This window comes from Chrysemys picta, chromosome 7 (assembly GCF_011386835.1).
Source record: "Chrysemys picta bellii isolate R12L10 chromosome 7, ASM1138683v2, whole genome shotgun sequence".
In the NCBI taxonomy this organism is placed as follows: Eukaryota; Metazoa; Chordata; order Testudines; family Emydidae; genus Chrysemys; species Chrysemys picta.
The window spans coordinates 30816508-30841216 of NC_088797.1; the positions used below are offsets into that span (position 1 = coordinate 30816508).

At 47.8% G+C, this 24709-nt stretch overlaps 1 protein-coding gene and 1 pseudogene across 5 annotated transcripts in view; one reads left to right on the forward strand and one right to left on the reverse strand.

The window, feature by feature from the left end:
• The first annotated feature begins 780 nt into the window (after positions 1-780).
• LOC112058794 (actin, alpha skeletal muscle B-like) lies at positions 781-9597 on the forward strand (annotated as a pseudogene).
• The window catches only part of NAA40 (N-alpha-acetyltransferase 40, NatD catalytic subunit), a 34418-nt gene continuing 16508 nt past the window's right edge, over positions 6800-24709 (reverse strand). For 3 of the 5 annotated variants that reach the window (XM_005305554.5, XM_008179661.4, XM_065551107.1), the window contains 4 exons: positions 23266-23424; positions 21866-21949; positions 19399-19476; positions 11741-17831 (listed from right to left, as the gene is read on the reverse strand). In XM_005305554.5, coding sequence (XP_005305611.1) covers positions 17690-17831; positions 19399-19476; positions 21866-21949; positions 23266-23424 — 463 coding nt within the window. In that variant the 3' untranslated portion in view covers positions 11741-17689. Of the gene's footprint in view, positions 11197-11646; positions 11717-11740; positions 17832-19398; positions 19477-21865; positions 21950-23265; positions 23425-24709 lie in introns of those variants that run through there. The other 2 variants (XM_008179663.4, XM_008179665.4) reach the window with 2 other exon arrangements.

Here is a 24709-nt window from a genome sequence, read left to right on the forward strand (position 1 = left end):
TTCCTTATGACCAGAATCCCCCCAGACCCGCTATGCCCAGCGCCTCCCCAGATCCACCCACAAATGCAGAGCGCCTTGCACAACACCACCCCTGCCCTCAGCCCCACCACAACTGCCCAGCATCCCCCACAAAAGCCCCACTCCCTAGTGCCCCAACACACACAGATCCTCCCCGCCTCTTCACAGCCCAGCACCCCCCCTTACTCCCCACAGACCCGCTCCCCCAAGCCCTGCCTCCAGGCCGCACTCACCGACCCTGCCTGGGAGGCGACTGTGTTTGCCGGGCTGAGCCAACAGCGCAGCCAGGGCTGGTCCCAGGGCCGGGAATCACTCCAGCCCTTCAGGAGTGGCGCAATCAGCCAGGCCAGGACCTGCCCCGGCCGGGGTCCCTGGAGCTCAGCCAAGTCCTCCACACTGTTCCCCACACACACTCACCTGGTTGAGACTGAGAAGTGGGTGGGGCCAGGGGGCAGAGAGGAGTCCTTAGCCAGCTGGCGGGAAGGCTGAGAGGAGCAAGTGGTGGGCAGGGGGAGCCAGTGGGGTCTCAGGGTGCAGTGCAAGCAGAGCAGGCTAGGGCCCCTTCTGAGCATGGGCTCAGCTCCATGGAGCCATTGTAAACCCAGCACTGCTCTCAGTACTGTGGGGTTCTCCACATCCAGTATGAGTCCCTGGTACATCGCCCACTGCATGGTGCCCCCATCCTATCCCCACAGGGACCGTGGGGCTTCCTACTCTGCACGCTACCCCCTCACTCCAAACTGGGGTGGTGCCGCACGCACGCACGCACTCTGTTCTCACGGTGCTCCTGAAAATGTGCCCGATGCTCCATCATACCCAGGGGCATGGGGCAGTTCCCCACGTGGCATGATGCCTTCTATATGTTGGCATAGGGCTCAGACCCCCACAGCAGTCAGTTTCAGTGCACCCTCACACTGCCCAGTGCTAGGATCATGCTGTTACAGCAGACAAGTCAGCTCCCCCACATTACCTCATGAAGATCCTGACCGAATATGGCTACTCCTTCACCTCCACAGGTGGGGGCTCCTGGTGGACATGAGAGCGGATGGGTGGACGAGAGAGACATACAGTACTTGAGACCGGGACGGCCTTCTGGGTCTGGGGAGGTGTGGGGGGGGGCATTGGAGCTGCTGCAAGCAGGCAGGGTGCAATACCGCTTACTGCCACTGGGTGGGGTTCTGGTCCTTGCAGCACATGGGTTGCAGTGAGCAGAGTTCAGATTTCAGGGAAGCTATGGGGCAGCCCCAGAGCGGGAGAACATGGAAGTGGGGGAGAACTGCAGGAGTGGAGCCAGCACATACTTCCTGCTGCCTCCATTCCTGCAGCCCCAGCATACGGTTTGGGCCCCCACCAATGCTCTAGACTAACCCAGAGCGCAGCCCCCAGGGTTGGATTCTGGTCATGGGCACCTGGAGATATCAGAATTCAAGGCCTCTCCCAACACTTCTCAGGACACACTCCCATCCAAACCCCATCTTCCTGCCACTCTGCTGAGTCCTCACCTTCCTCCCAAGCTAAGATGGGAGCCCACGGGGCAGGTGGTTGGCCAGCCACTATCAGCTCTGATTGCACCATTGCTAAGTGTCCAGGATCCCTGCTGCATCCTTCACCCTGCTCCCTGACTGACCACGCCCTGGGCCCTGGCTCTGCAGCCAAGCGGGAGATTGTGTGAGACATCAAGGAGAACCTGCATTACATGGCTTTGGTCTTTGAGAATTAAAGGGACCTGGCCACCTCCTCCTCCTCTCTGAAGAAGAGCTACAGGCTGCCCGATGGCCAAGTCAGCATTAATGGGGATGAGTGCTTCTGTTACCTCTTCCAGCTCTCCTTCAGTAGTCAGGGGGCTGGGCTGGGCCACAGCTGGATGCAAAGGGTGGTTGGAGACACAGCTGTGGGCAGGGGTGAGCATTGTGCAACGTAAAGCCAGGTAGACCTACCATAAATGGACCAAGTCTTCTGAGTTGGCCCGTCCTTCCTGGGGGACAAGCTTCTCTGCTCCCAATTGCCAGGCTGGTTCTGCACAAAGCAACCTTCCTCTGTGGATCTCAAAGTGTTTTAACCAGTTCATGAAGGAGTCCTGGCTCCAACCCCCTGCTCTAACCACTAGACCTCGCTGCCCTCCAGACCTGGGGAGTAGAACCCAGGAGATTTAGCTCCCAGCCCCTCCTGCTCTAACCCACTAGGCCGCACTCCCCTCCCAGAGCTAGGATAGAACCCAGGAGTCCTGAGGGATCAGGTAAAGAGGCACTAAGTTGAAGGGCATTTTCTGGCCAGGAGTCTGATCGAAGCCATACACCGTCCCCTTTCTGCTCTCACACCCATCCCTGCCTGCCCCCTGGTGGGGAAAATTCAGTATCTATGAGTGGGGATGGCTCTTCCTCAGCAGTGGAAGGGTCAAAGCCTTCTAAGATGCAGCCAGTAAAGACCTTTTGGTAAGGAAACAAGACTATGACCCCTTTCATACACTATGGAAAGCCAGGGATCTCATCCTTAAGGAGCTTAAATGGGGCAGAAGGTACCTGTGATCTTCTATGGCCAAGGAGGTGCTGCTCCATGAGAGCCGTAAATATCAGGAAGCAGAAAGGATTTCAGCTAATGGTGCTGTGTCTTCTCCAAGTGGAGAGGCATTGGGTTGTGAGCCCTGGAGGCAGAACAGGTGCAAGCTCTCAGTCCTTCTATAAACAGGCTCCAATGGACTGTCCATCACTTGGGAGATTTTATCTCCAGATGGTGTCTGGGAGGTAGGACTCCCTGGGTTCTAGCCCCGGCTCTGTGTCGGATCCCCAGACACAATTTACTCCAAGTAGGAGTTATGGGCTTAAAATAGAGGAGCGACTGGGTAAAGTTCTCCAACCTGTGAGCTGCAGGAGGTCAGACTACATGACCACACTGGTTCCTTCTGGCCATGAACATCTATGACCCCTACCCTGCAGAGACAATATCTAACGGGTGAGACAGGAATGGAGTCACCCTATTCAGTCCTTGGCTTCTAGGCACCTATTGTATCATATGCAGGGCTTTGGGGCAACTAGCATGGGCTGGCTTGAAAAGGCTCCATGCCCAAATATTGCCCCACTGGGGCACAGAGACATTGATTTTCAGAAGGAGCATCTAGTCTGCTCTCCTGCATGACATAGACCAGAGATCCTCACCCAGTGATTCCTGCCTTCAGGCCGCGGCCCATTATTTATTTGTAATTTAATAGGCCTGTATAGCAGCCAGCACAACAGGGTCCTGGGCCATGACTGGGGCTCCTAGGCGCTACCACAATACACACAATAAAAATAAAGTATTGTGGCAATGCTAGTGCTGGCTGGGAACTGGGATTTTCAGCCCACGGGAAATTCAGACATCTTGGAAAAAATGTAATTCCAAATTGGACTGAAAAGCTGAAATTTTGAAATTTCCTGTGAAACAAAAATTCAAAAAAAGTAATTGATTTAGTTTTGACATTGGTATATTAAAATGTGAAACATTACTTTTAATATATATTATATAATAACACATGTATAACTATAGTATATTATCACTACAAAGCATTAAGATATGGAGTGGAGACTCCAGGAGCTCAGTCTGTTCAGTTTAAAGAGATGGTTGATGGGTGACTTGATCCTAGTCTGAAGTAGCTTCATGGGGAAGATAAATTTGAATACAGAGGGCTCTTCAGTTTATCAGACAACCGTCTGTCAGTATCCAATGGCTGGAAGTTGAGACTAGACAAATTCATGGGAAATGAGGTGTATATTTTTGACCGTGAGTGTAATTAACCCACTGGAACAACTTATCAAGGATCAGGGTGGATTCTCCATCACTGGCAATTTTTACATCAAGATGGGATGTTTTTCTAAAAGAACTGCTCTAGTTCTACAAGGAATTATTTCAGGGCCATCTTCTGGCCTGGGTTAGACAGATTAGACCAGATAATCACAGTGGTCCCTTCTGGCCTTAAACATCTATGAATCTTAAGTCAACATGAAATGTACAAACCATTTCATTGTGACAATGTCATTTAGATTAATTTAGTTTCAAATTTGATTTTTATATTAATTGTAATGTATTATATACTATATATTAAAATTAATAATATAATATAAAAGTCAAAACTAAATGAACCCAGACAATAGTCATAATGAAACTCTTCAACTTTTTCCATTAAAAATTATGTTTGAAATAGATATGTTTAGATTTTGAGAGAAAAAAATGTTTAACAGAAAACTGTTCTATCAAACTTTTTTGACCTGCTCTAGGTAGGGTTTAGGGTCCTCACCCCTCAATCAGGACCTCTGGGTTAGACTCTATACAAACATGTGCTTCCTAAAGATTGCCCCACAGTGCTTTCTCCCCCTTTCCTCTCAGGCATGGAGTCAGCTGGCATCCATGAAACCACCTACAACTCCATCATGAAATGCGACACTTACATCCATGGGGACCTAAATGCCAACATCTTGCCCAAGAGCAGCACTATGTACTCGGGCATTATCAAGTGCATGCAGAAATAAATCATGGCCCTAGTGCCTAGCCCCATGAAGATCAAGATAAAGGAGGTCGTAGGACTCAGGGACTTTAATGGTGAGATAGACCCACATTGGAGGATGATTATGCAGAAATTTATAGATCTTAAGGTCAAAAGGAATAATCTAATCTGACCTAATGCATAACACTAGGGTTACCAGGTGTCTGGTTTTTGACCAGAACATTCAGTCAAAAAGGGATCCTGGCAGCTCTGGTCAGCACCATTGACTGGGCCACTGACCGTCTGGTTGGCAGTGCTGCACAGCGGGGCTGGCAGGCTCCCTGCTAGCCTCCGTGCCATGCGGCTACTGGGAAGTAGCCAGCATATCCCCCCTCCGGCTCCTATGCATAGGGGCAACCAGGGGGCTCTGCACGCTGCCCCCGCCCTAAGCACTACCCCCACAGAAAACAGCACTTGGGGTGTGTGCTGAGCTGCCTGGCTGCACATCTGCGTAGGAGCCGGAGGTGGGGCATGCCGCTGCTTCCGGGAGCTGCTTGAGGTAAGCGCCACCCAGAGCTTGCACCCCTGCCCCTTTCCCGGGCCCCAACCCCCTGCCCTCAGAACCCCTCGGTCCCAGCCCGGAGCCCCCTCTTGTATCCCAAACTCCTCATCCCCAGCCCCAACCCAGTGTCTGCACCCCCAGCCAGAGCCCTCACACCCAGAGCCCCCACCCACACTCCAAACCCCTCATTCCCAGCCCTCCTTCACCCCAAATCCCTCATCCCACATCCAAGCCTGCACCCCCAGCCAGAGCCCTCACACACACCCCAGTCTCAGCCCTGATCCCCCTCCAGCCCTCCAAACTCCTTGATCCCAGCCTGGAGCACCCTTCTACATTTCTCTTCCCCAGCCCCACCCGTGTCTGCACTTCCAGCCTGAGTACTTACATACACACCCCAATCCCCTGCCCCAGCCCAGAGTCCCTTCCCACACTCCGAACCCCTCAGCCCCTGCCCCCTCCTGCACCCCAAATCCCTCATCCCCAGCCGGAGCCCTCACCCCCTCGTGCATCCCAACCCAATGCCTCAGCCTGGAGCCCCCTCCTGCACCCTCATTTCTGGCTCCACCCCAGAGCCTGCACCCCGAGCCGGAGCCCTCACCTGCTCCCACACCCATGCCCCTTGAGCCAGCCAGGTGAAAATGAGCAAGTGAGGGTGGAGAGAGCGAACGACAGAGAGAGGGAGGATGGAGTGGGTGGGGGCGGGCCCTTGAAGAAGGAATGGGGCATGGGCAGAGTCTTGGAGGGGCAGGGCAAGGGTGTTCGGTTTTGTACTAGTAGAAAGTTGGCAACCCTACATAACAAAGGCCAGAGAATTTCACCCTCTTACCCCTGTACTGAGCCTAATCATTTCAGCTTGACTGAAACATCTTCCAGGAAGGCATCCAGCCATGTTTTCTACAGAGTATATCAACAGAAAGAGCTACTTTTCTATGGTTATGCAAGTGTTGGTAGATCACCGGGGCACTTCACTGATATCAACGTGGGCTGATCAGGGAAAGTGCATGCTGCTCACATCTTCAAGAACACAGAATTGTTCAGAAACCTGCAGGCAGGGAAATTCTTTCCTGACCAGCGTATTACCACTGGTGCTGTTGAAAAGCCAATAGTGACTCTGGGGGACCAGTCAGCCTATCTCTTGCTCCCTTGGCTCTTTAAGTTGTAACATTGAATCTTCCCTTGGAGCTGTCAAGGTGGCCAAGGACAGGCTCAGCAGGGGCAGAATGACAGTTGCATGTGCTGTCATAAGATTACAGGGATGCTGGTGGCGTTTACTCACTAGACTACATCTCAGTGAGAAAAATATCCCAATGGCTACTGCTGCCTGATGCATCCTGCATAATATCTGTGAGACAAAGGGGGAAGAGTTGCCACTGGAGTGGAGGGCAAAGTTGGAATGTTTATCTTCTGAATTTGAACAGCCAGCCATAGGGGACTTTAGAAGAGCTCAACGTGGAGCTATGTGGCTGAAGGAGGCTTTGAAAGGGGGCTTTAACTGTCTGCCACGATACTGTGCTGTGCTGAACTGTGCTGTCCCTGGGCCTGAAGTTTTAGGGGGTTGTGAGGAATGGCGTAGTGCTTGGTGTACAATGATAAATATCACCCTGTCTTTTAAAGAACCTATGAATTATGCAATGCTTCCTGTACATTTATCATTCTTACAATGTGTTTTGCACTGAACCTATGGTCCTGTTCAATTAAAATTAATGTGTGCTTTGAGGAGCACTAGGCATTCTGTTGTATATGTTATGAAATAAATAAAGATGAAATTATTTCCAAAAAATAAAAATGGATTGTGTAACACACACAGTGCAAAGGATAATGTGCAATTACAAACCAATACAGTGCAAACTTATAAAATAAATTAACAGAACAGAATGTCACAATTAGAATGCTAGAAAACGTCCATCTCTACCAAATATACACCAGCCGTGGCTCTCACAGGTCAGTGTATGTGAAGCTGTAGTTCTTCTTACTGTCCCCCAGTGCAGAGTGGGAAGAGTAGGGATACAGCCCAGGATGCCACATGGAATGTTGGGAGGCATAGGGAGCTGTTACCAGGGAGTTCTCCAGGAACTGCAAAGGAGGGCATGTCCATGATTGTTGGTCCTATAGGTCAGCTAAAATCTGCAGCCTTTGTGTTTGCTGCCTGAGAAGCTCCATTAATTCCTGGTGCAACTCCATTTCGCTCTCCTTTTCCTGTTCAGACTCCTGGGCCTGTCTTCTGTCCACTCTTTCCTTCTCCAGGCTGTCTGCTACATTCACCCACCAGGCCCTCTGTTCATTGTCCGATGCAGCACTGGATTGGAGGATCTCACTGAACATATCCTCCCTAGTTTGCTTCTTTCTTCTCCTCCTCCTCAGGGTGAGGTATTTCACAGGTGTGGAGGGGGCACCCCCCAAGGCCACAACAGCAAAAGCTCTAGATACGACAGATGTTTCATTGGATTTACAGTCACAACGGAAAGCGAAAGATAATTTTCAGAACTCCCTTCCCTTACTCCCATACAAGTTTTAAATCAGACACTCTTATTGACACTTCAACTTTGGAGTGGCTCTGAGGAGGGAATTGTTTGATTGCATAAAACAAAAAACATTTGGCCTCTATTTCCACAAGTACAGAGCAATGGCACTGCAGACTGGCACTGTTTTCCACCGGTGGTGGTGATTTTAGCGGATATCTCACTCCTGAGGGTGACAAAGGCACAGAAAGCAGAGCTGCTGCTGGCATCCCGAAGTTGCCCGGGCCCATATGCCACTAGCCTGTTGACTGCAATGGTGCCTGCCGAAGTCATCGTGGACTTGTGTGCGAAACTGTCCTACCACAGAGGAAGAAATATGTCAGCCATCCCTAGAAACCCTCAGGAGAGGATTGCAGAGTACATCCATGAAAGTTTTAATGAGATCTCTCAGGAGGACACCCCTATGAACAAATGGCTCCACATGACTCTTCCTCCCACTTAAACCTAGAGGGGAATGAAAAGCAGACAACCACTCTATCTCTGTTGTATCATTACATCTTCTAGTATGAGCAAAATAATGAAAAGCAAATACCTGTGTCCTGCTAGCTTAGGGTTGGGCCAGGTGCCATCTTCACATTTAAACTTTTTAAGGCAGAATGAATGCACACACTTACCTGAAGTTCCTTCTCTTGGATCAGGCTCATCTGTGTTCAGATGGTGGGACTGGCTTGACTGCACTGGAGTCTTGAAAAGGCCCTGGCTTGCGGGATAACTAGACTCCCACCCCGCCACACGTCCCTTCTCCTCAATGTTCATGACAGGGGTCTCTGTCTCCGGATTCACTGAGCTATCCATGGTGGTCTGTGGGGTGCTGGTGGGGGTCTCTGCTAAGTATGGCATGAAGCTCTTTGTAAAAACAGGTCAGCGGCTTGGCACCAGATCAACTGCTGGCCTCCTGGCCTTTGTGGTATGACTGGTGCAGGTCGTTCACTTGAACACAGCACTACTGCTGACCCCTACGTACCCTTTTGCCTGAATCCTCTGTGCAATCTTCTCAAAGATGTCCATGTTTCTATGGCTGATTCATAGCTGTTTATACACAGCCTCTTCTCCCCACAGGCCCAGGAGATCCAATATCTCCTGTCTACTCCAGGCAGGAATGCTTCTAGTGTGTAACCGGCACCATCAATCAGGTAGTTGAACACAACAGGGAGAGCTCCTAGATGTGCTCGCCAAGCTGGGCAATCAGGAAAAGACATTTAAAAAATACACAGAGGTTTTAATGTGGTGGTGGTGGGGGGGGAGCTTCTGGTTTCTGTGACCCTTAGACAGTGGAGTTCACAACTGTGACCAAAGCAGTCATTGTTGGGCACACATAGGCCATGCAGTGTCTACACTCGCACTGTATAGACCACAGTACATCGCCCATGGCTCAACATCTCGTGGGGAGGTGGTGTTACTGCATTGCAGCAATGTGGTGCTTATGTTGATGGGAAATAAAGTTGAGTGTAGACTCATGCATAAATAGGTTGATGCAAGGTGACTTACATCAGCCTCACTTTGTAGTGCAGATCAGGCCTAGCAGATAAAGACATGAGATCCAGTGACTGGAAGTTGAAGTTAGACAAATTTAACAGTGAAATAGGACGTGATTTCCCAGCAGTAAAGGTGATTAAATACTAGAAGAGCTCACCAGGGAGGTGATGGACTCCATCACTTGGAGTCTTTCAAAGGGGATTAAATCTCTTTAAAAATGCCATGCTTTAATCTAGCTTTTGGGGAAAAAATCTACAGCCTCTGTGTACAGTTCAGACTAGATTATCCGAACAGTGCTTTCTGGCCCTAGAGTGCATGAATCTATACAGAAATTGCAAGCTCTTCAAGGGCTGCCATCTCCTTTGCACAGAACCTAGCAAAATAGGGCTCGGCCATCGGGCTGTTACCACTAACAACTTATCTTCCTGTCTCTGCCCTGTTCAGTGTAAATAGGCCGAAAGGATGGTGGCTCCATCCTGGTGTCCCTCTCTACTTTCTAGCAGATGTGGATCAGCAAACAAGAGTATGATCAGGCAGGGCCGTCCACTGTCCACAGGAAGTGCTTCTAAACTGCATCTTCCTGTCACAGCCATCAATTTCACCTTGGTGGGTGCTCATGTATCTTGGCCTATGCTCTCTCCATGACATTGTGCAGCTGGAGCCACCGGCCATGCAAAGAAAATCAAAATCTAAGCAAACTTTCACTCCCACAGAGGGCGAGTGGAGATCAACACACAAGTGTTTAAATGCCTCAAAGTTCCCACCGCACTTTCCCTAGCGCAACGTGTGCCTGGGGTGTGTCCGATTCCATCAGCACCGCATCCCAGAGCTCCTACCAGGTCTCCTTCCTTCACCTCAACTTACTGGTTGTCTTAATGGAACTTTTTTTATTCATTAGATTTCCCCCCATAAAATGGTTTACAGAAGGACACTTTCCTATCCTCACATCGCATATGCTCACGGCTGCATTCTTTCTCCTGCCTCAATGCAGAGTTCAGTTCTATTCTGGGCAAGGCCTCCTTCCCTGTGTGCCTTGTGAGCTCAAAGGCGGCAGCTAGATTTACCTTAGAGGCAAGGTTGCATGGCTGCTAGAAAACAGAAGACCCTTTTGAGGCAGCATGGCCCAAAAGACTGCAATTCAGGATGCCTGGCTTCCTTTCTATAAACCTGCCATGTCCCTTTCCCTCTCCACGCCTCAGTTTCTCCTCCTGCCCTTTGTCTATTTAAATGGTGAGCTCTTTAGGGAAAAGAATTGACCTGTTCACAAATTGTTTGTATTATTATAGAGTCTATTCTGTGTCTATACAGAGACATAAAACAGGGCATGTCATGCAAATAGTGACTGGTGAACAGGGCAAATGTGACATATAAGTTGGTGGCAGGGGGTGGGCGGGTCTATTTCCTGACTGTACCCAGGGTCTACAAAGGGGTTAAAAAATACTCTGAGAAATATAAAACAGAGGAAATTACTTATTTTGTGTGTCAAGTATAATAACCAGCAAACAAGCAGCTTTGCTTATGACTCATGCAATTTAGCTCCCATTCAACTGCCTAGGAAAGCAGGGACTTTCTATTAAACTAATCCTCATCCCACTAGAAAGGGGAAGGACTCCACTGCTGTGCCTCAGATGTTTGCAAAGAGCACTCGTAAATGTACCCATAATTAGAAGTTAGGTGCCCCTGTAACAATGAAGGTTATTAACCATTGGAACAAACTCCCAAGGGAAAGTGGTAGATTCTTCTTCTCTTGCCATCTTCAGATCAAGACTGGATGCCTTGCTGGAAAACAGGCTTTAAATCATAGGTGAGTTATTGGGCTTATTACAAGGGTAACTGGGTGAAATTCTGTTGTCTGCGCTATACAGGAGCTCAGACTAGATGATCTAATGGGCCCTTTTGGCCTTACCAAATTTTAGCTTCAACATAGCTGAGAGAAAGGTAAAAAATTGCCTTTGTAAAGGTAGGCAAAAATTCCCTCCAGTCTACAACTACTTTGGTCTAATACTAATTCCCATCACCCTCCTTAGACCCCACTAAGCAAAGGGGTAAGAGTCTCCTTTCAATATACTTTGTGCATCCTACACCACTTTCTGTCCAGTCCGTTTCACTCGTTGCCACAGTATAATCAGTCAGTTTCATCTTTTTGTGGCTGGTCTTTCACACAGAAACTGGGGAGGGAAAAAAAAGCTGTTTTAGGAAAATATGAAATGAAACCTGAAACTACTCTGGAATTAAAAACTCACTACTGTGACCCTCTGAAGAAAAATTATTATGTGATTTGGGCTGACATCACTTAGTAAAAATGTGGTAGAACAGAATCCAGGAATCCTGGGTCCCAGCCCCACTTTGCTCCAACCACTATACCCCATTCCCCACCCACAGCCAGGTATAGAACCCAGGTGTCCTGACCCCCACACATCGGCTCTAAGCACTAGACCCCATTCTTCTCCCAGAGAGGGGAACAGAAAGTACATCCTGCCCACCACATTTAACTGTTCAAAACCACACCATCTCCTAATGGTAGTGATGGAACCCAGGAGAGCTGACTCCCAGGGGCCCTGTTCTAACACACTAGACCCCACTCCTCTCCCAGAGATAGGCACAGCACTCCCACTCACCTCCCTTCCCTCAATCCACTTGGGAATCAAGTCCTAACTCTCTACCTCTACACGCTTTGCTGCCTCACGCCTGCCGGAGAAAAAACACCAGACATTGAACAAACTGTTTTTATTTGTAACATACAAATAAAACCAATGCAAAAAGATTAGCTTTTTCCCTTTGATTCCAGTGAGAATAGTTACTAGTTAAAAAAACCAACAACATCAGAAGTGAGGTTTTATTTTAAATTTTCCTTTAGAAACGGAAAGGGGAAAAAAAACAAATAAAATGACCTTACACATGCACACGCACGCAGAAGTCCCAACACATGATCAACTTAAAAAGTGAAAAAAGAGAGACAAGGCTTAGGAAAAAAAATGTAACATGCCCCGACCTCAGTAAAAATTATACAGTACAAACAGGTCAGCTATGTCTGTCAAACTAGACTTGGCATTTATTGGGGGAGGAGATCCTATCTCAAAAGGTACCAAGAAGACAAACAAAAGTATAGATCAACTTGCTAAGTCAAAGAATATATTTATTAAAGGGGAGAAGGGAGAGAGGAATTTTCTGAGGAGCCCTTTTTGTTTAGCCACAGTTAGAATAATCTGGGACGGGGAGGAAAAGAGGGGGTAAGAGAGAGTCCCTAATGTAAAAAGGGGATGAAGGAGGAATTTTCCTTTAAACAAAAAACAAAAAAAACAAAACTGGGTTTGTTTTAGAACCTTCCACCCCTTCCAAGAAGATCTGTCTGTATGTTCACAATGAAGAGAATGAGCTGGTAAAAAGATGGACAAAGTACAGTCACACACACCAATCTGCTTTGGGATCTAACTGGTGACTCCATTTATGATAGGCAGAAGACAGCGAGGAAAGCAAGGAGAGTGCCCAGAGGAGAAATTACTATTTTGCTTTTTTAAGCAGGCCTAACTGCAGCTAGCTATAAAATTCACCCACTATCACACATGCCACAGAGCAGTTATTGGGCTGATTGACATAAAAGGAGACCAAGTCCAGGAAAAAAAGTGGCAAGGGAGTCATTAAAAAAAACAAACAGCATCCTTGTATTGGTTGGAATTCACTGCTTGGCAGAGAGCTACCCAGATTCATCAAAGCTTCCCTATCCGGCAAAGCACCCGAGCACGTGCTTAGTGTTAAGCAAGGCTTGAGTCCCTGTTTAAACAGGTGCTTCGGCTGAGTTGGTTTAGTGAGACTGAGGGGTAAGTTTCAGAATCCAGTCTGAGGAGGAAAAACCACTACCTGGGATCACAGAGACAGACTGAAGGAGGATTTCATATGTGGAGAAAGGGAGAAATTAAACAACACAACCACCCACTATAAACACACTGCATTCCCCCAAACTTGGTATGTGGCTTTCAGACACAGCCCTCAGAGCTAAGGAGTCAACACGGGGTGTATAGAGGATCAAGAGTCCAGCGTACACAGCGCTAGATTTCTCAAAACAAATCTAGTTGGGACACAGATGCCAAAACTACAGGCCAAGAGTTGTCAGGTCTTAAACCTGACCTGCTTAAATTTAATGCAGTTTGACTCCCTCAAAATGCTTCCATGTTCTTTGATACTAATCAAAGCAACCCGATGTCAGCAGAATGAGGCGCGTGTCTGCTGAAAGACAAATACTGGGTGCCAAGGGGTTAAAACCACCCTAGGACTTCGCTAATAAACCGAGTAGGGAGAGAGTCATTTTGGGAATTGGTGAATTACTGTCATTTTCTCAGACATAATAGCAGGGGAATAGCACGAAATGCTCCACATCCATGTGCCATGCAAATGCAGCCTGCTATGTAGCTACAACCGGTGCCAAAGTAATCCTCTGCTCATTGCACATGTGGTGCCAAGGCTATGCTGAAAGGTGGGAGGAAGAGGGCTAACATTGGCTGCTGATGCAACTTGTTAGAAAGAAGAGGAAGGGATTCTCACCTGGCTAAAGAGGAATGCCATTCTGGCTGGGAGTTTAGCCTGCAAATAGGCAGTGAGCAGGAGTGGAGCACCAACAAAAGCTGACTTGCTGTTTACAGGGTCCTCCTCATTTAAGGGATTGTGATGATTTTGATGCGGAAACAGATGCTCCCTGGTTGCAAGCAGCCCTGCCTCTGCCCTCAGAAACACAGAGCAGAGGGGCAGCATTAAGTAGGGGGTGGCAAAAGGAGCCGCAATCACAGCTGGCTACTTAGGAGAGGATGTAAGCCCATCCCTGGTATAAAGAGCTGGAGGAGGTGGCAGCAGCAGTAGGGTCCTGAGGCTTTCATGTACAAGAGAGGCACTCAGAGGAGATGCAGCACCACCTGTCCACACGCCAGGAGAAATCAGACACGGGAGGGGAACACTTTTGGAGGCTGAGGCAACATTAGGCACTACAGCCATAAGCATTAGCCAGACTGAACTGGTCAAGACAGGATGATCCAATCCAAAATGATAGCGCTGCTGAGGCTGAATGCGGGGCCACATGCCTCTGACCTTGAGCGAAGCAGGAGACATAGTGGCCATTAAGAAAGAATATCCCATCAGTTTAATGACCCGGTGCATACTAAGCAATGCCAGCAAATGACACTGGACATTGCTGACCCGGAAGAAAGGTCTCAAAAATCCCTCATGAATGTGTGGAAAGTCGCAAGTCATTCTGGATCCCCTTCATTCAGGCTGTAGGTTAATGGCTCTGCATTTGTGTTTGAAAGGTGTTAAGAGTTCAGCTTTAAACCCTGAATTCTCCATGCAGCGGTAGGAATCTTCTCTGCAGGTCAGCAGCTAGCCCCTTTTCAGCTAGTCCTTAGCCACAGCTAAGGGAGGAAAGCATGCACTGGTCGGTAACAGTTTCTACAGTGACTAGTTTATTTTTGGTTCTACCCATCTAGAGATGCCTCAGAGACATCAGTGCCTTCTGAAAACCAGGCCTCTTTTAAGATGTCAAGTTAGGAATATAAATATGGGTGCAGCCAAAATCACTAGTCCCTTCAAAAATCCTGGCCTCCATGCCCAGCAAATCTGAAGAGTGAATATCAGCAGCTAAACAGCAGCATGATTTATCCCATTGCTCCCAATCTCCCTTCAAAATGAGCATCTTTGTCCTCAAAGATGCGAAATCGCAGGGTTGTGTGGGCCAAAGTTTAAAGCATCTTTCTCTCAAAGTGCAAGTTGGCAGGGGTGGAAGGAGGCAAATGGTTAGGAAGAGAGAAGCAGATCTCAAGTAAAAAGCTATCCCTGTAAAAACAAACAGGTTATTCCCTGTCCCTAAATAACATGCCTTTGTAGAAGAGCTATGGCTGGGATTTCACAGGTGCTTATCAGAATTATGGGTCCAATTCCCATGGCAAATGGGGTGTTTGACTCTCTGAAAAATCAAGCCCATATTACGTTTCTGTGCAGCAAGCCCAGCGAATGGTGGTTCTCAGAGCTAGAAAGTAGCTAGCTCAACTAGACGCATTTCACAACTCCGACAGGGACCTCTCCCACCCCAGAAAGAGGCCAAATTGCAGCAGAGTTCAGATTGTGTCTCTCTGTGGCAGGTAAAGCAAAGCGCTTCTACATCCAGACCCTGGGCTGGCAGTGAAGTGCTGGGGCTGCCACAGGGCATGGGAGGCTGAGAATAATGGAGCTAAAACCGACAGATAAAGGGGAGGTTCCACCCCGCAAGGAGCAGAAACAGAGGAGCCCATACTGGACCAACTGGGAGAGGGGATGGGCATAAAGGACGGCAACACTTAACGACGAATGCATCAGATCAAAAGGTCTCTGTAACTGGGTGTGCATGGTGCAACATGGATAGAGGTCCTACCCCCAGCAGGTGCAAAACTTAGTGCAAGATAGATCGACGTCCTACCCAGCATGTGCAATGCAGATAGAGGTCATTACTCCCCCATAGATGCAACACCTGGTATGACAGACAGAGGTCCTACTCCCCCAGGCAGAGGTTGGAACAGGTATAGGTCAGAACCCCCAAGTGGGTGAAATGCAGATAAAGGTTCCACCCACAACAGGGGCACCTGATAAGATGGAGACAGAGGTCCCTACCACAACAGCTGCTCTGAGACAAAGGAGATTTAAAGAGTCCCATTGACTCCAGTTGGGCCCCACCAGGATCCCCAGAGAGGGCTTGGATGCCAACACACCTCACTGAGGCGAAAGGGGGAGCATGCCCTCCTGCTTCCTGGCTCAGGATGGAATGCCGTGCTCTGAGGAAGGGCAAAAGGCATCTACTGCAATGAGGAACTTGTCACTGTTCCTACCGACAGTTTGAATTTGGTAAAAATAGAGGCTGGAACTCAAGCAATGAGTCACTGGCCTGTTCTGGGGGTATGGGAGATGAAGGATTGTCCTCCCCATGCGGTGGGGGGGACTTCTGTGAGAAGCTTAAGAATAAAAAGGAGTCACAGACTCCATGAAATTTCCTATCCTTGAGAAGAAAAAGTTACAGAGAGGCCTTAAAAAAAAAAAAAAAATCACAAGATCCAGAATGTTCCTACCACTGGCTGCTTTCTACAACCTCCCTTTCATGAGGCCAACAGACCATGGCTAGACCTACATTATGGATCCTTTATGCTAACCTGGTTCTCAGCATGTTTCCAGTAGAGCACTAAGCTATGTGACTTGTTCCAGCCAACACTGGTGTGGCGTCTGCCCCTCTCCACCCTCCCATCCATGGACTATACTCGGCCAGAAAGACTTTGTGCTTCCCTAGCGCCTGCCACCCCAGGATCTCAAGCGTTTACAGACATTAGCTGGGTCAGTAGAATCCCGGTTACATATGGGGAAACCAAGCCCCAGAGAGGGGAAATTACTTGAGCTGGGTGTCTTCAGTAGAACATGGAAGCTCTCAGTTTAGTCCCATGCTCTTACAGTCAGGTGTAGGGCAGCTATTGCAGAGAGATTAGAGCCATCACATGAGATCTGACTATTATTGATCACCCACAGTCAATACAATCAAGTAATCCCATTACAGTTGCTAGCTCCCTCAGCCTTATAGAGCTCCCAGGTCTGCTCTGCTTCAGTGGAAAGCACACTATAGCTGGAACACAAGAAAGCAACAGGGTTGTGGCGTGCCAACCTCAGACTGAGAACCATTGCACATCTGCACTCAATCCCTGACTGCCACATGTAACTGCCAAGCCACATGCATTTCAGCTGAGCCAGAAATGTTCCCAATACAATGATTTTACAATCCACTTATATGTCTTCTTAGTACTTGGTACCAACCTCAGGGAAGCAAAAACACTAAAAAGCCTCTCCTTGCCCTAGCAAAGAAAGTGAAAGGAGTTTTGCACACAAAGTTGTTAGGGATGTTTTTTTTCATCCAGGTTTAAGATCCCAAAAGTTACAGGTTGTAATTTACATTTTAAAGCCAGGAAGAGCTGGAAATTGCCCATCAAAACTTGAGCATGGCCCTCTGCATTTCCTCTGCAGAAGCCATCACCATAAAGGTGTTACAGGTGATACATGGAACCTTGAACTTGGGACCCATGAGGGCTGGGTGAAGCATAAAGAAATTCTCAAAGGTTCTAAGATGTGCCTGTGTTATTTGGCTCAGAATCTTGTATTTGCATTGTAATGGGTTCTAAGGCTCCACAGAGCACCTTGGGAAAGAACAATGCTAATCCCTAGATGGTGTTCGCAGGGAGTGAGATGTGGGTAATAAAGCCATGTCATTGCTCTTGCTCCAAACCTCTTACATCACGCAGGTCGGTGGGAGGGGGGTCGGGTGAGAGAGAGGCTACTGGCTCACTGTCCTCATTGCATGCCCTGTGCTATCGCCGCTTCCTTAACCTATGCTTTGAAGTTGCTTTCACTTAGTGTCCTCAGACTCACACCTTTGGTGCTTCCTGTTTGAGGTCAGAGCACTAGGTCCAAGAGCTGGACAGGACTTTGACTTCTAGTGCCTCCTGCACAGAGGAGAGCAATTTCATACGCACTCCGGAACGTGGTCTAAGTCTCTTGACTTAAGAGGCAGGCGGTGACCTATCTTAAGGAGTATGTGAGGATGGGGATGGCAGGGAAAGAAGATGAAGGGGTGCGTTTGCAAGGAGGATTACACAAAGAGGCGGTTCAGACTCAGTGGCAGCAGCCTCCGCAGTGGCTGCCCGAGTGAGAGTGCTGGCTCTCACCAAATTTAGTTCTTCGGCTGAGGATCTCATAGGAGCAGTCATCCCCGCAGCAGCCAGACATGCTGGGCGAGGTGTCATCAATTTCAAACCTGCAGAGGTACAAAACAACAGAGAGAGAAGCTACTTTCTGGCGCCTAGGAACTTAGGAAACACACCACGTTAGAGACTGCTTAATACTAGTCACCTTCACTTAGCCTTAGGGATCTTGCCCTGACCCCTGCCAATGGTGCACAGGTTGGGTTATCCACACCCCTAGACAGTTCTCCCATTGCACTCTTCTCTGCTTTAGCCTCAATTTACAAAAAGGAATCAGAATAACAGATTTCTCCCTAATCCTGTATTGTTGTAAAGGTGAAGTCCTGCATACACAATCCCCTGGTACAGTCTACTTCCAATTATCCAAATAGCATGATAATCAAGAGGCAGGAGCCATTCAGAAGCAGGGTGGCCTCCCACATAGCTGGGAGCTCCTCCTCCTCACAGTCCTGGCTGGGGATCTCTGCTCTGTCCCACCCACTCACTCCCCTGACAGCAGAGCTGCACAGGGCTCCCTGCAGGTCTGCAGCGTCTCCTTACAGAGATCACCAGCCCTGTGGCAGTGCAGGAAGCCCCCTGCAGCTCTGCTGTCACAGCCCTTCTCAATCACTCTGGTGACAACGGGGCTGCAGGGGGCTCCCTGCGCTGCCACAGGAGCCAGTCAGCAGCAGGATGGCCTCCCCTTGGCTGGGGGCTCATCCTCCTCGCAGTCCTGGCCAGGGGTCTCTGCTCTCTTATACGAACCTCCGCATTATCCAAATCCCTTCCTTGTCCCCCAGCATGGCACACACATGGGGAATTAAAGCTGACGGAGTGGAAAGCATTGTTGATAAATCTGAAGTGATAACAAACACATCACCCAAAGAGGTGCGTTTGAGTGTGGGTGCTTCCCATTTCAGTTGGTAAATGTGTTTCTTCCCCCGTCACTTTTTGCTCTAGGCAAGAATTAGCTATGCAAGAACCACTCTAAAGACAATATAGTTTTAGATAGCATGGTCCAACGGACAGGGCACAGGACCAGGGGTGGGGAGAGATGGGTTCTGTTTTCAAGTCACTTTCCCTCTCTGTGCATCTGTAAAACTGGAGTAGTGTAGTGATGGTTAAGTATGAGCTTTGTGGATGAAATGCACTAGACAGTCAGTAGCTAAAACAATCCTCCTCTGCATCTATAGTTAAGAGACAATAAAGAGAAAGCTCAACTGACAAGGGAACAAGCATTGGCTATAGTTAATGCAAATCAGTTCCAATGGAGCTACCTCTGTGTCACTTGGGGTGGGAGGGTATCTTGCAAGAAAGGCTACTAGTAAGCAAGAGAAGCAGAGAGACTTGAAAACCCACCTCTCTATGGTGCCTTTAAGTAGTGAGCAGATGGCCAGGTCCTCGTGCACCCGTCCTTATCACCACCACCCATTCCCATCCATCCTAGTCTACCGTCCCCACGGCCTCTCCCCTTTAGCGTAACGTTGCCATAGCACTGAAAGACAGTTGTGTGAACAACGTGTTACAAACGGAAATGACGGAGCAGTCAGTGTACTACCATATTAAATAAATAACAGGCCTCCCCCCATCCAGCTCCCTCCATGGAAAGCAGGAAAGCAAGAGTTAGGGTAAGTTCCTTACTGTAACGCTTCTCTGAAGAATTGATAGGCCCCATGATTGTGTTTAAATACTGTTAGCATGACTTTCTTCATCTGTGTGCTGAAAGGCAAGAGAGAGGCCCAGCAGTCAGTGTCCAAAGAATAATACAAAAGGAATCCAAGGAATACTGACACTTAATGATCCCGTGGGGAGCTGAGAGACTCCGGGCAGCTGCTGGGCCCCCTACAGGAGCTCAGGGCACGTCCATCTGAGAGTGGGGAGCCGGGCAGGCACAGCTGACCTGGGAGCGGGGAGCCAAGTGGACGCAGCCCAGCTCAGAGCTGGGAGCCCAGGCAGCAACTGGGCTGAGGGAGCTGTGACCTGGGAGACAGCACAGCTTTGAGCAGGGCGGGCACAGCCTGGTTGGGAGCGGAGGCCCTGGGGACAGACGGGCTCTAACTGGAGGGTGTGGTCAGCAATCTTGTTTTTCTGTCAGTGGGACTTCCAGGTTCTCAGCACTCGGCACCATTCTGTTGGGTTCAGATTGGGCTTCAAATGCTGAAAAGCAACATTTCAGGGCCTGACTCTATACACACCTATATGCATGCTGAACTTTATAGATGCAAGTTGTCCTGTTGACTGCAACAGGTCAACTCAAAGACAAGACATGCCTAAGGCATGGTCTACACTTAAATGTTTTACCGATATAACTGTCTGTGATGTTCACCGTTCAAGTATAAGAGGAGAGAGCCAAAACTGCAACATTCACATTTTATTCCCTCTTTCACATACACTGTTCTCTCTCATCAAGCACTTCTTGAAAGTAGTTGCTGTTCCTATGCACAATCATAGAGGAGCGCTCCATCTCGGGAAGCTATTTATCATAACAGGCTGGGGTGTGATTTTCACCATTATACCAGTACAACCCCTAATGCGGATGCAGTTATAGCAGTATAAAGATGTCTTAAACCAATATGGCTTATTACCTTGCTCAGACAGGAAGATCTGTACTGGTATAAGCCCTTTTAAACCAATGTAACTGCATCCACACTAGGAGGATTGTACCACTTTAATTACACTGGAATAGTGAAAGCAGTACAACTTGTGTATGTAGCCAAGGCATTATGTGTTTGCAGGACATGGGCCTCAGACTACAAATGTTATTTATACAGATGCACACACTATGGCAACACACAATTTGTTCGTTGAATCTTTTTTCCTACTATTTGGTTTCACAAAATTTTTAACAAGGGTGATTAACTTTGGAACACTTTGCCAAGGGAAGTGGCGGATTCTCCATCTCTTGACGGATTCAAGACTAGCTGCCTTTCCTGAAGATGCTTTAGTCAAACAAGTTATTGGGCTCAATGCAGGGGTAACTGGTTGAAATGCTCCAGCCTGTGCTATACAGGAGGTCAGACTAGATAATCTAATGGTTCCTTCTGGCCTTGAAATCTATCAAAAAGTTTATTCATAGGTTCAAATAAATTAAAATCCAAATTTTAGTCCAAGCTAACCAAAACTGACCCTTTGAACACATGCCATTTGAAGCGTGGGTGTATTAAAGATATATTTCCTTATGTTTAGCAACTCTGACTCCAAAGAGACAGAGAGCACTTGGTGGGTAAAAGTTTTCTTTTACTATTTTATGCTCCTGTGGACCTCGGAAGAGCTGGCCTAGCTGTGGAAGAGGAATCTAGAGTCTACTTTTGCTGATGCATCTTCCATCGAATTGTTAGCTACAGTCCAATTGCAGAATGCTTATCACTTGTGAGGAGATGGAAATTGCAGAGGACCCAGCTTGACTGTCAGATCCCAGAGTCAGTTTACAATACTCGCAGGGAAGGGGGGAAAATCTCTCATCAACTGAGCAATTCTGATCAGGAGTGAGACAGACACTATGAGCTCAGAGGTCCCTGGAAAAAAAAAACATTGTGGGGAAAAAAGTGACAAGACAACAACCTTGTAAGTTTAGGGGTGAGTATGTGAGAAGATGGTTGTCCAACAGTCTTTGCTTTTCCACAGTGTACTAGGTGCTGTTGCTTTTACTGTGTGATGTTATGACTATACAGAGTAAGAGTTTAAGGCCACATTTAGCCTGAACTCCTGTATAGCACAGGCCAGAGAATGTCACCCAGTTATCCCTGTATTGAGCAAAATATCTTGTTTGACTAAAGCATCTTCCAGAAAGGCAGCCAATCTGGATTTGCAGACATCGAGAGAGAGAATCCACCACTTCCCTTAGGAATTTGTTCCAATGGTTAATCACCCTCAGTATTAGCAACTGGTAGCTTATTTCTAACATGAATGCGTCGGGCTATAATTTCCAGCTAGTGGTTTTTGTTCTGCCTTTCTCCACTAGGTTAAAGGAATCGTTGGTACTTCAGAAGTTCCCCATGATCTTCTTTTTGATAAACTAAACAGATTGATTCACACTTTAAACTGAAGGCTATAAAACTGACAATTATTTCAAAACAGACTTTACATGCCATGTGGAACAGCAACTCACCTATTTGCCATGAGCTGCAGAATCTGTATGAGGAACTTGCCAAGACCTTTCCTTCTGACTTTGCTTTCCAACTGCACTTCATAGCTGGGAGGAAAGTGGGAGGGGAGAGGAAACGAATACCTTACAACATGAAGTTTCAAGATCTTATACGTGCAACGTCCTGAAATCCATACAGCAAGAAAATTTGCAGGCATCACACTAGCAATGCTTACGCACACCCATGATATATTTATATTGCTCAACTTCTTCATGTCTTTGTTCTGCAGACACTAGCAAATGCAAAACAACACAACTTGCCTCATCACACAGAAAAAATTTCCCATTTAATTCAGGATCCAGTTCACAATTACCCTCCATGGACTCATTCCAGTCAATCTCTGAACCCCTGTCCCACCACTATTGGGGTGAGACCCTTGTGTATAAGAGAGACCAGCCTTTCCGTAACTCTCCACTTCATTGACTCTCCATCTCATCAAGTATCTCAGCCAGAAGCCTCTCTCTAATGTTAAACCAGCCTTGCCGCCCACCCCATGCAGCAGGCAGGCATCAGCCATATTCTGTAGAGGAGAGTTTGAGGCACCCTGGGGGGAAGGTCAGCAAATCAGTAGCAAAGCCAGGATTAGAACCCAGATTAGAACACAACACCCAGTCCTGATTCTAAGCCAGTGATACTCAGACCTCAGTGGTTCAGGAGCCAAATTAGTGATCAATGTTACCCAAATGAGCCACAGTAGTGTGAATTCGTTGTTTCATTTACTATAGTGTTATATATCCATATTTAAACAGTATGACAGAGGGAATATTTAGGTTTTTATATACATATATATAATTCTCAAAGTAAAACGACTGACCAAGTATTATTTTATCAACTACAATTGGTTAATAACATAGTAAAAGCATCCTGATTGGTTAATAACTTAGATTGATAAATTATTAAATCACACAGTGTTTTAATATCATGTGTTGCAAAAAGCCGCAGGAGCCACTTGCAGCTCACGAACCTCAGTCTGACTATCACTGGTCTAAGCCCTAAATCACACTGCTTGAGGGGGCAAAAGTGATATAGGACCATTCCCTGGCCAGCAGCATCACTCTTTCCTCTTAGGAAAGAGCTTGACATGACAGTTATGGCCTATAGCATGAGGGTGAATCCAGGAGAGGCACATTCTGCTCATGGAGCAAACAAAGGAATGCAGCAAAGGCAGGGCGAAGGGGTGGCAGTGTAATCTAGTTGACAGGGGACTGGACTGGAATTCAGGTAGATAGAGATCTACTTCTGGCTCTGCCACTGGCAAGCTGTGTCAAATCACTTCCCTACTCTTTCGCTCTCTGTTTAGAGGAGATGGGCAGAAGGCAATGCTTGTTCCTAAAACAAAGGGAGTAGGTGCTAGGACACATACCAGTACAGGACTTCGTCCCCGCACTCCACGTCAAACCGGAAGTGCGAGAACGCCACAGGGACAGAGCTATCTTCCCAAGCGATCAGGTACCAAGCTCTGTCATCTGTCATCTCTTCCCGCTTCTCTCGGTCTTTCCAGCCCCACTCGCTCTGCTCATACCTGCAGGCAGGGAGAAGAGGAACAAGGGCAGCTCAACGCTCCTTCTGCAGAAAGCATGATGGTCCCAGCACTCTGGTCCCCTTGCTTCCTGCATACACTGTTCTCAGGATTTCTACTGCTGGCCCCTTCCATCTACAGAGATCCAGATGAGAAGATTAATAGATTTTAAGGCCAGAGGAACCATTATGATCATCTAGGGCACATCTAGACAAATACTTACTGCAAGACAAGTTGGGGTGTAAATATACAGCACTCCAGAAGGCCAGAACCTAAATGTCCGTGTGGACCCTGCTACTGCACACTAAAAAGTTTCCTAGCGCACTTTGACCTACTGCTGTTTCAAACTGAATTATGCAAAGCGTATTAAGGAACTTTTAGTGCATAGCAGCATGATCCACATGGACAGTTAAGGTGCAGCATTCTGGAGTGCTATAGATTTACACCCCGGCTTGCCTTGTTCATCTAGACATGCCCCTAGACAGACTTCTTGCATAATAAAGGGCAGAGAATCTCACCCATAGATTCACACATCGAGCAAGGTTGAGAATGTGTCATTTTTAGTAAGAGACGTGTGATCTTGATTTGAAGACTCTAAGTGATGGAGAATCCACAATATCCCTAAGTAAGTTGTTTTGATGGTTAATCACCCTCCCTGTTAAAAATCTGCACCTTATTTCTAGCCTGAATTTGTAGCTTCAGTTCCCAGACACTGGATCTCATTCTGCTGTCGTCAACTGGATTCAAGGCCCCTTTTCTATCTGCTCCCCGTGTAAGTACTTCTAGACAGTGATCAAGAATGAGGAAATACTTTCGCCATAACCCTGTCATAGACTCATAGACTTTAAGGTCAGAAGGGACCATTATGATCATCTGGTCTGACCCCCTGCATGCTGCAGGCCATAAAACCGTCCCTACCCCTTCCCTGGACTCTGCTGTTGAAGTCCCCAGTCCTGTTTTTAGTGACTGCAATCGGCAGAGACCCTCCTGCTAGAGATCCCTGCCCCATGCTGCGGAGGAAGGCGAAAAACCTCCAGAGACTCAGCCAATCTGCCCTGGAGGAAAATTCCTTCCCGACCCCAAATGTGGCGATCAGTAAGACCCCGAGCATATAGGCAAGAGTCTCCAGCCCGACCCCGTTAGCCATTATACTATTTACCCACCATTGCTTGGCTTTCCTTGACTACTATGTTTTACCATTAAACCATTCCCTCCATAAACTTATCTAACTTTATCTTAAAACCAGACAGGTCCGTCATTGGGGGTCCCACTATTCCCTACAGATTCA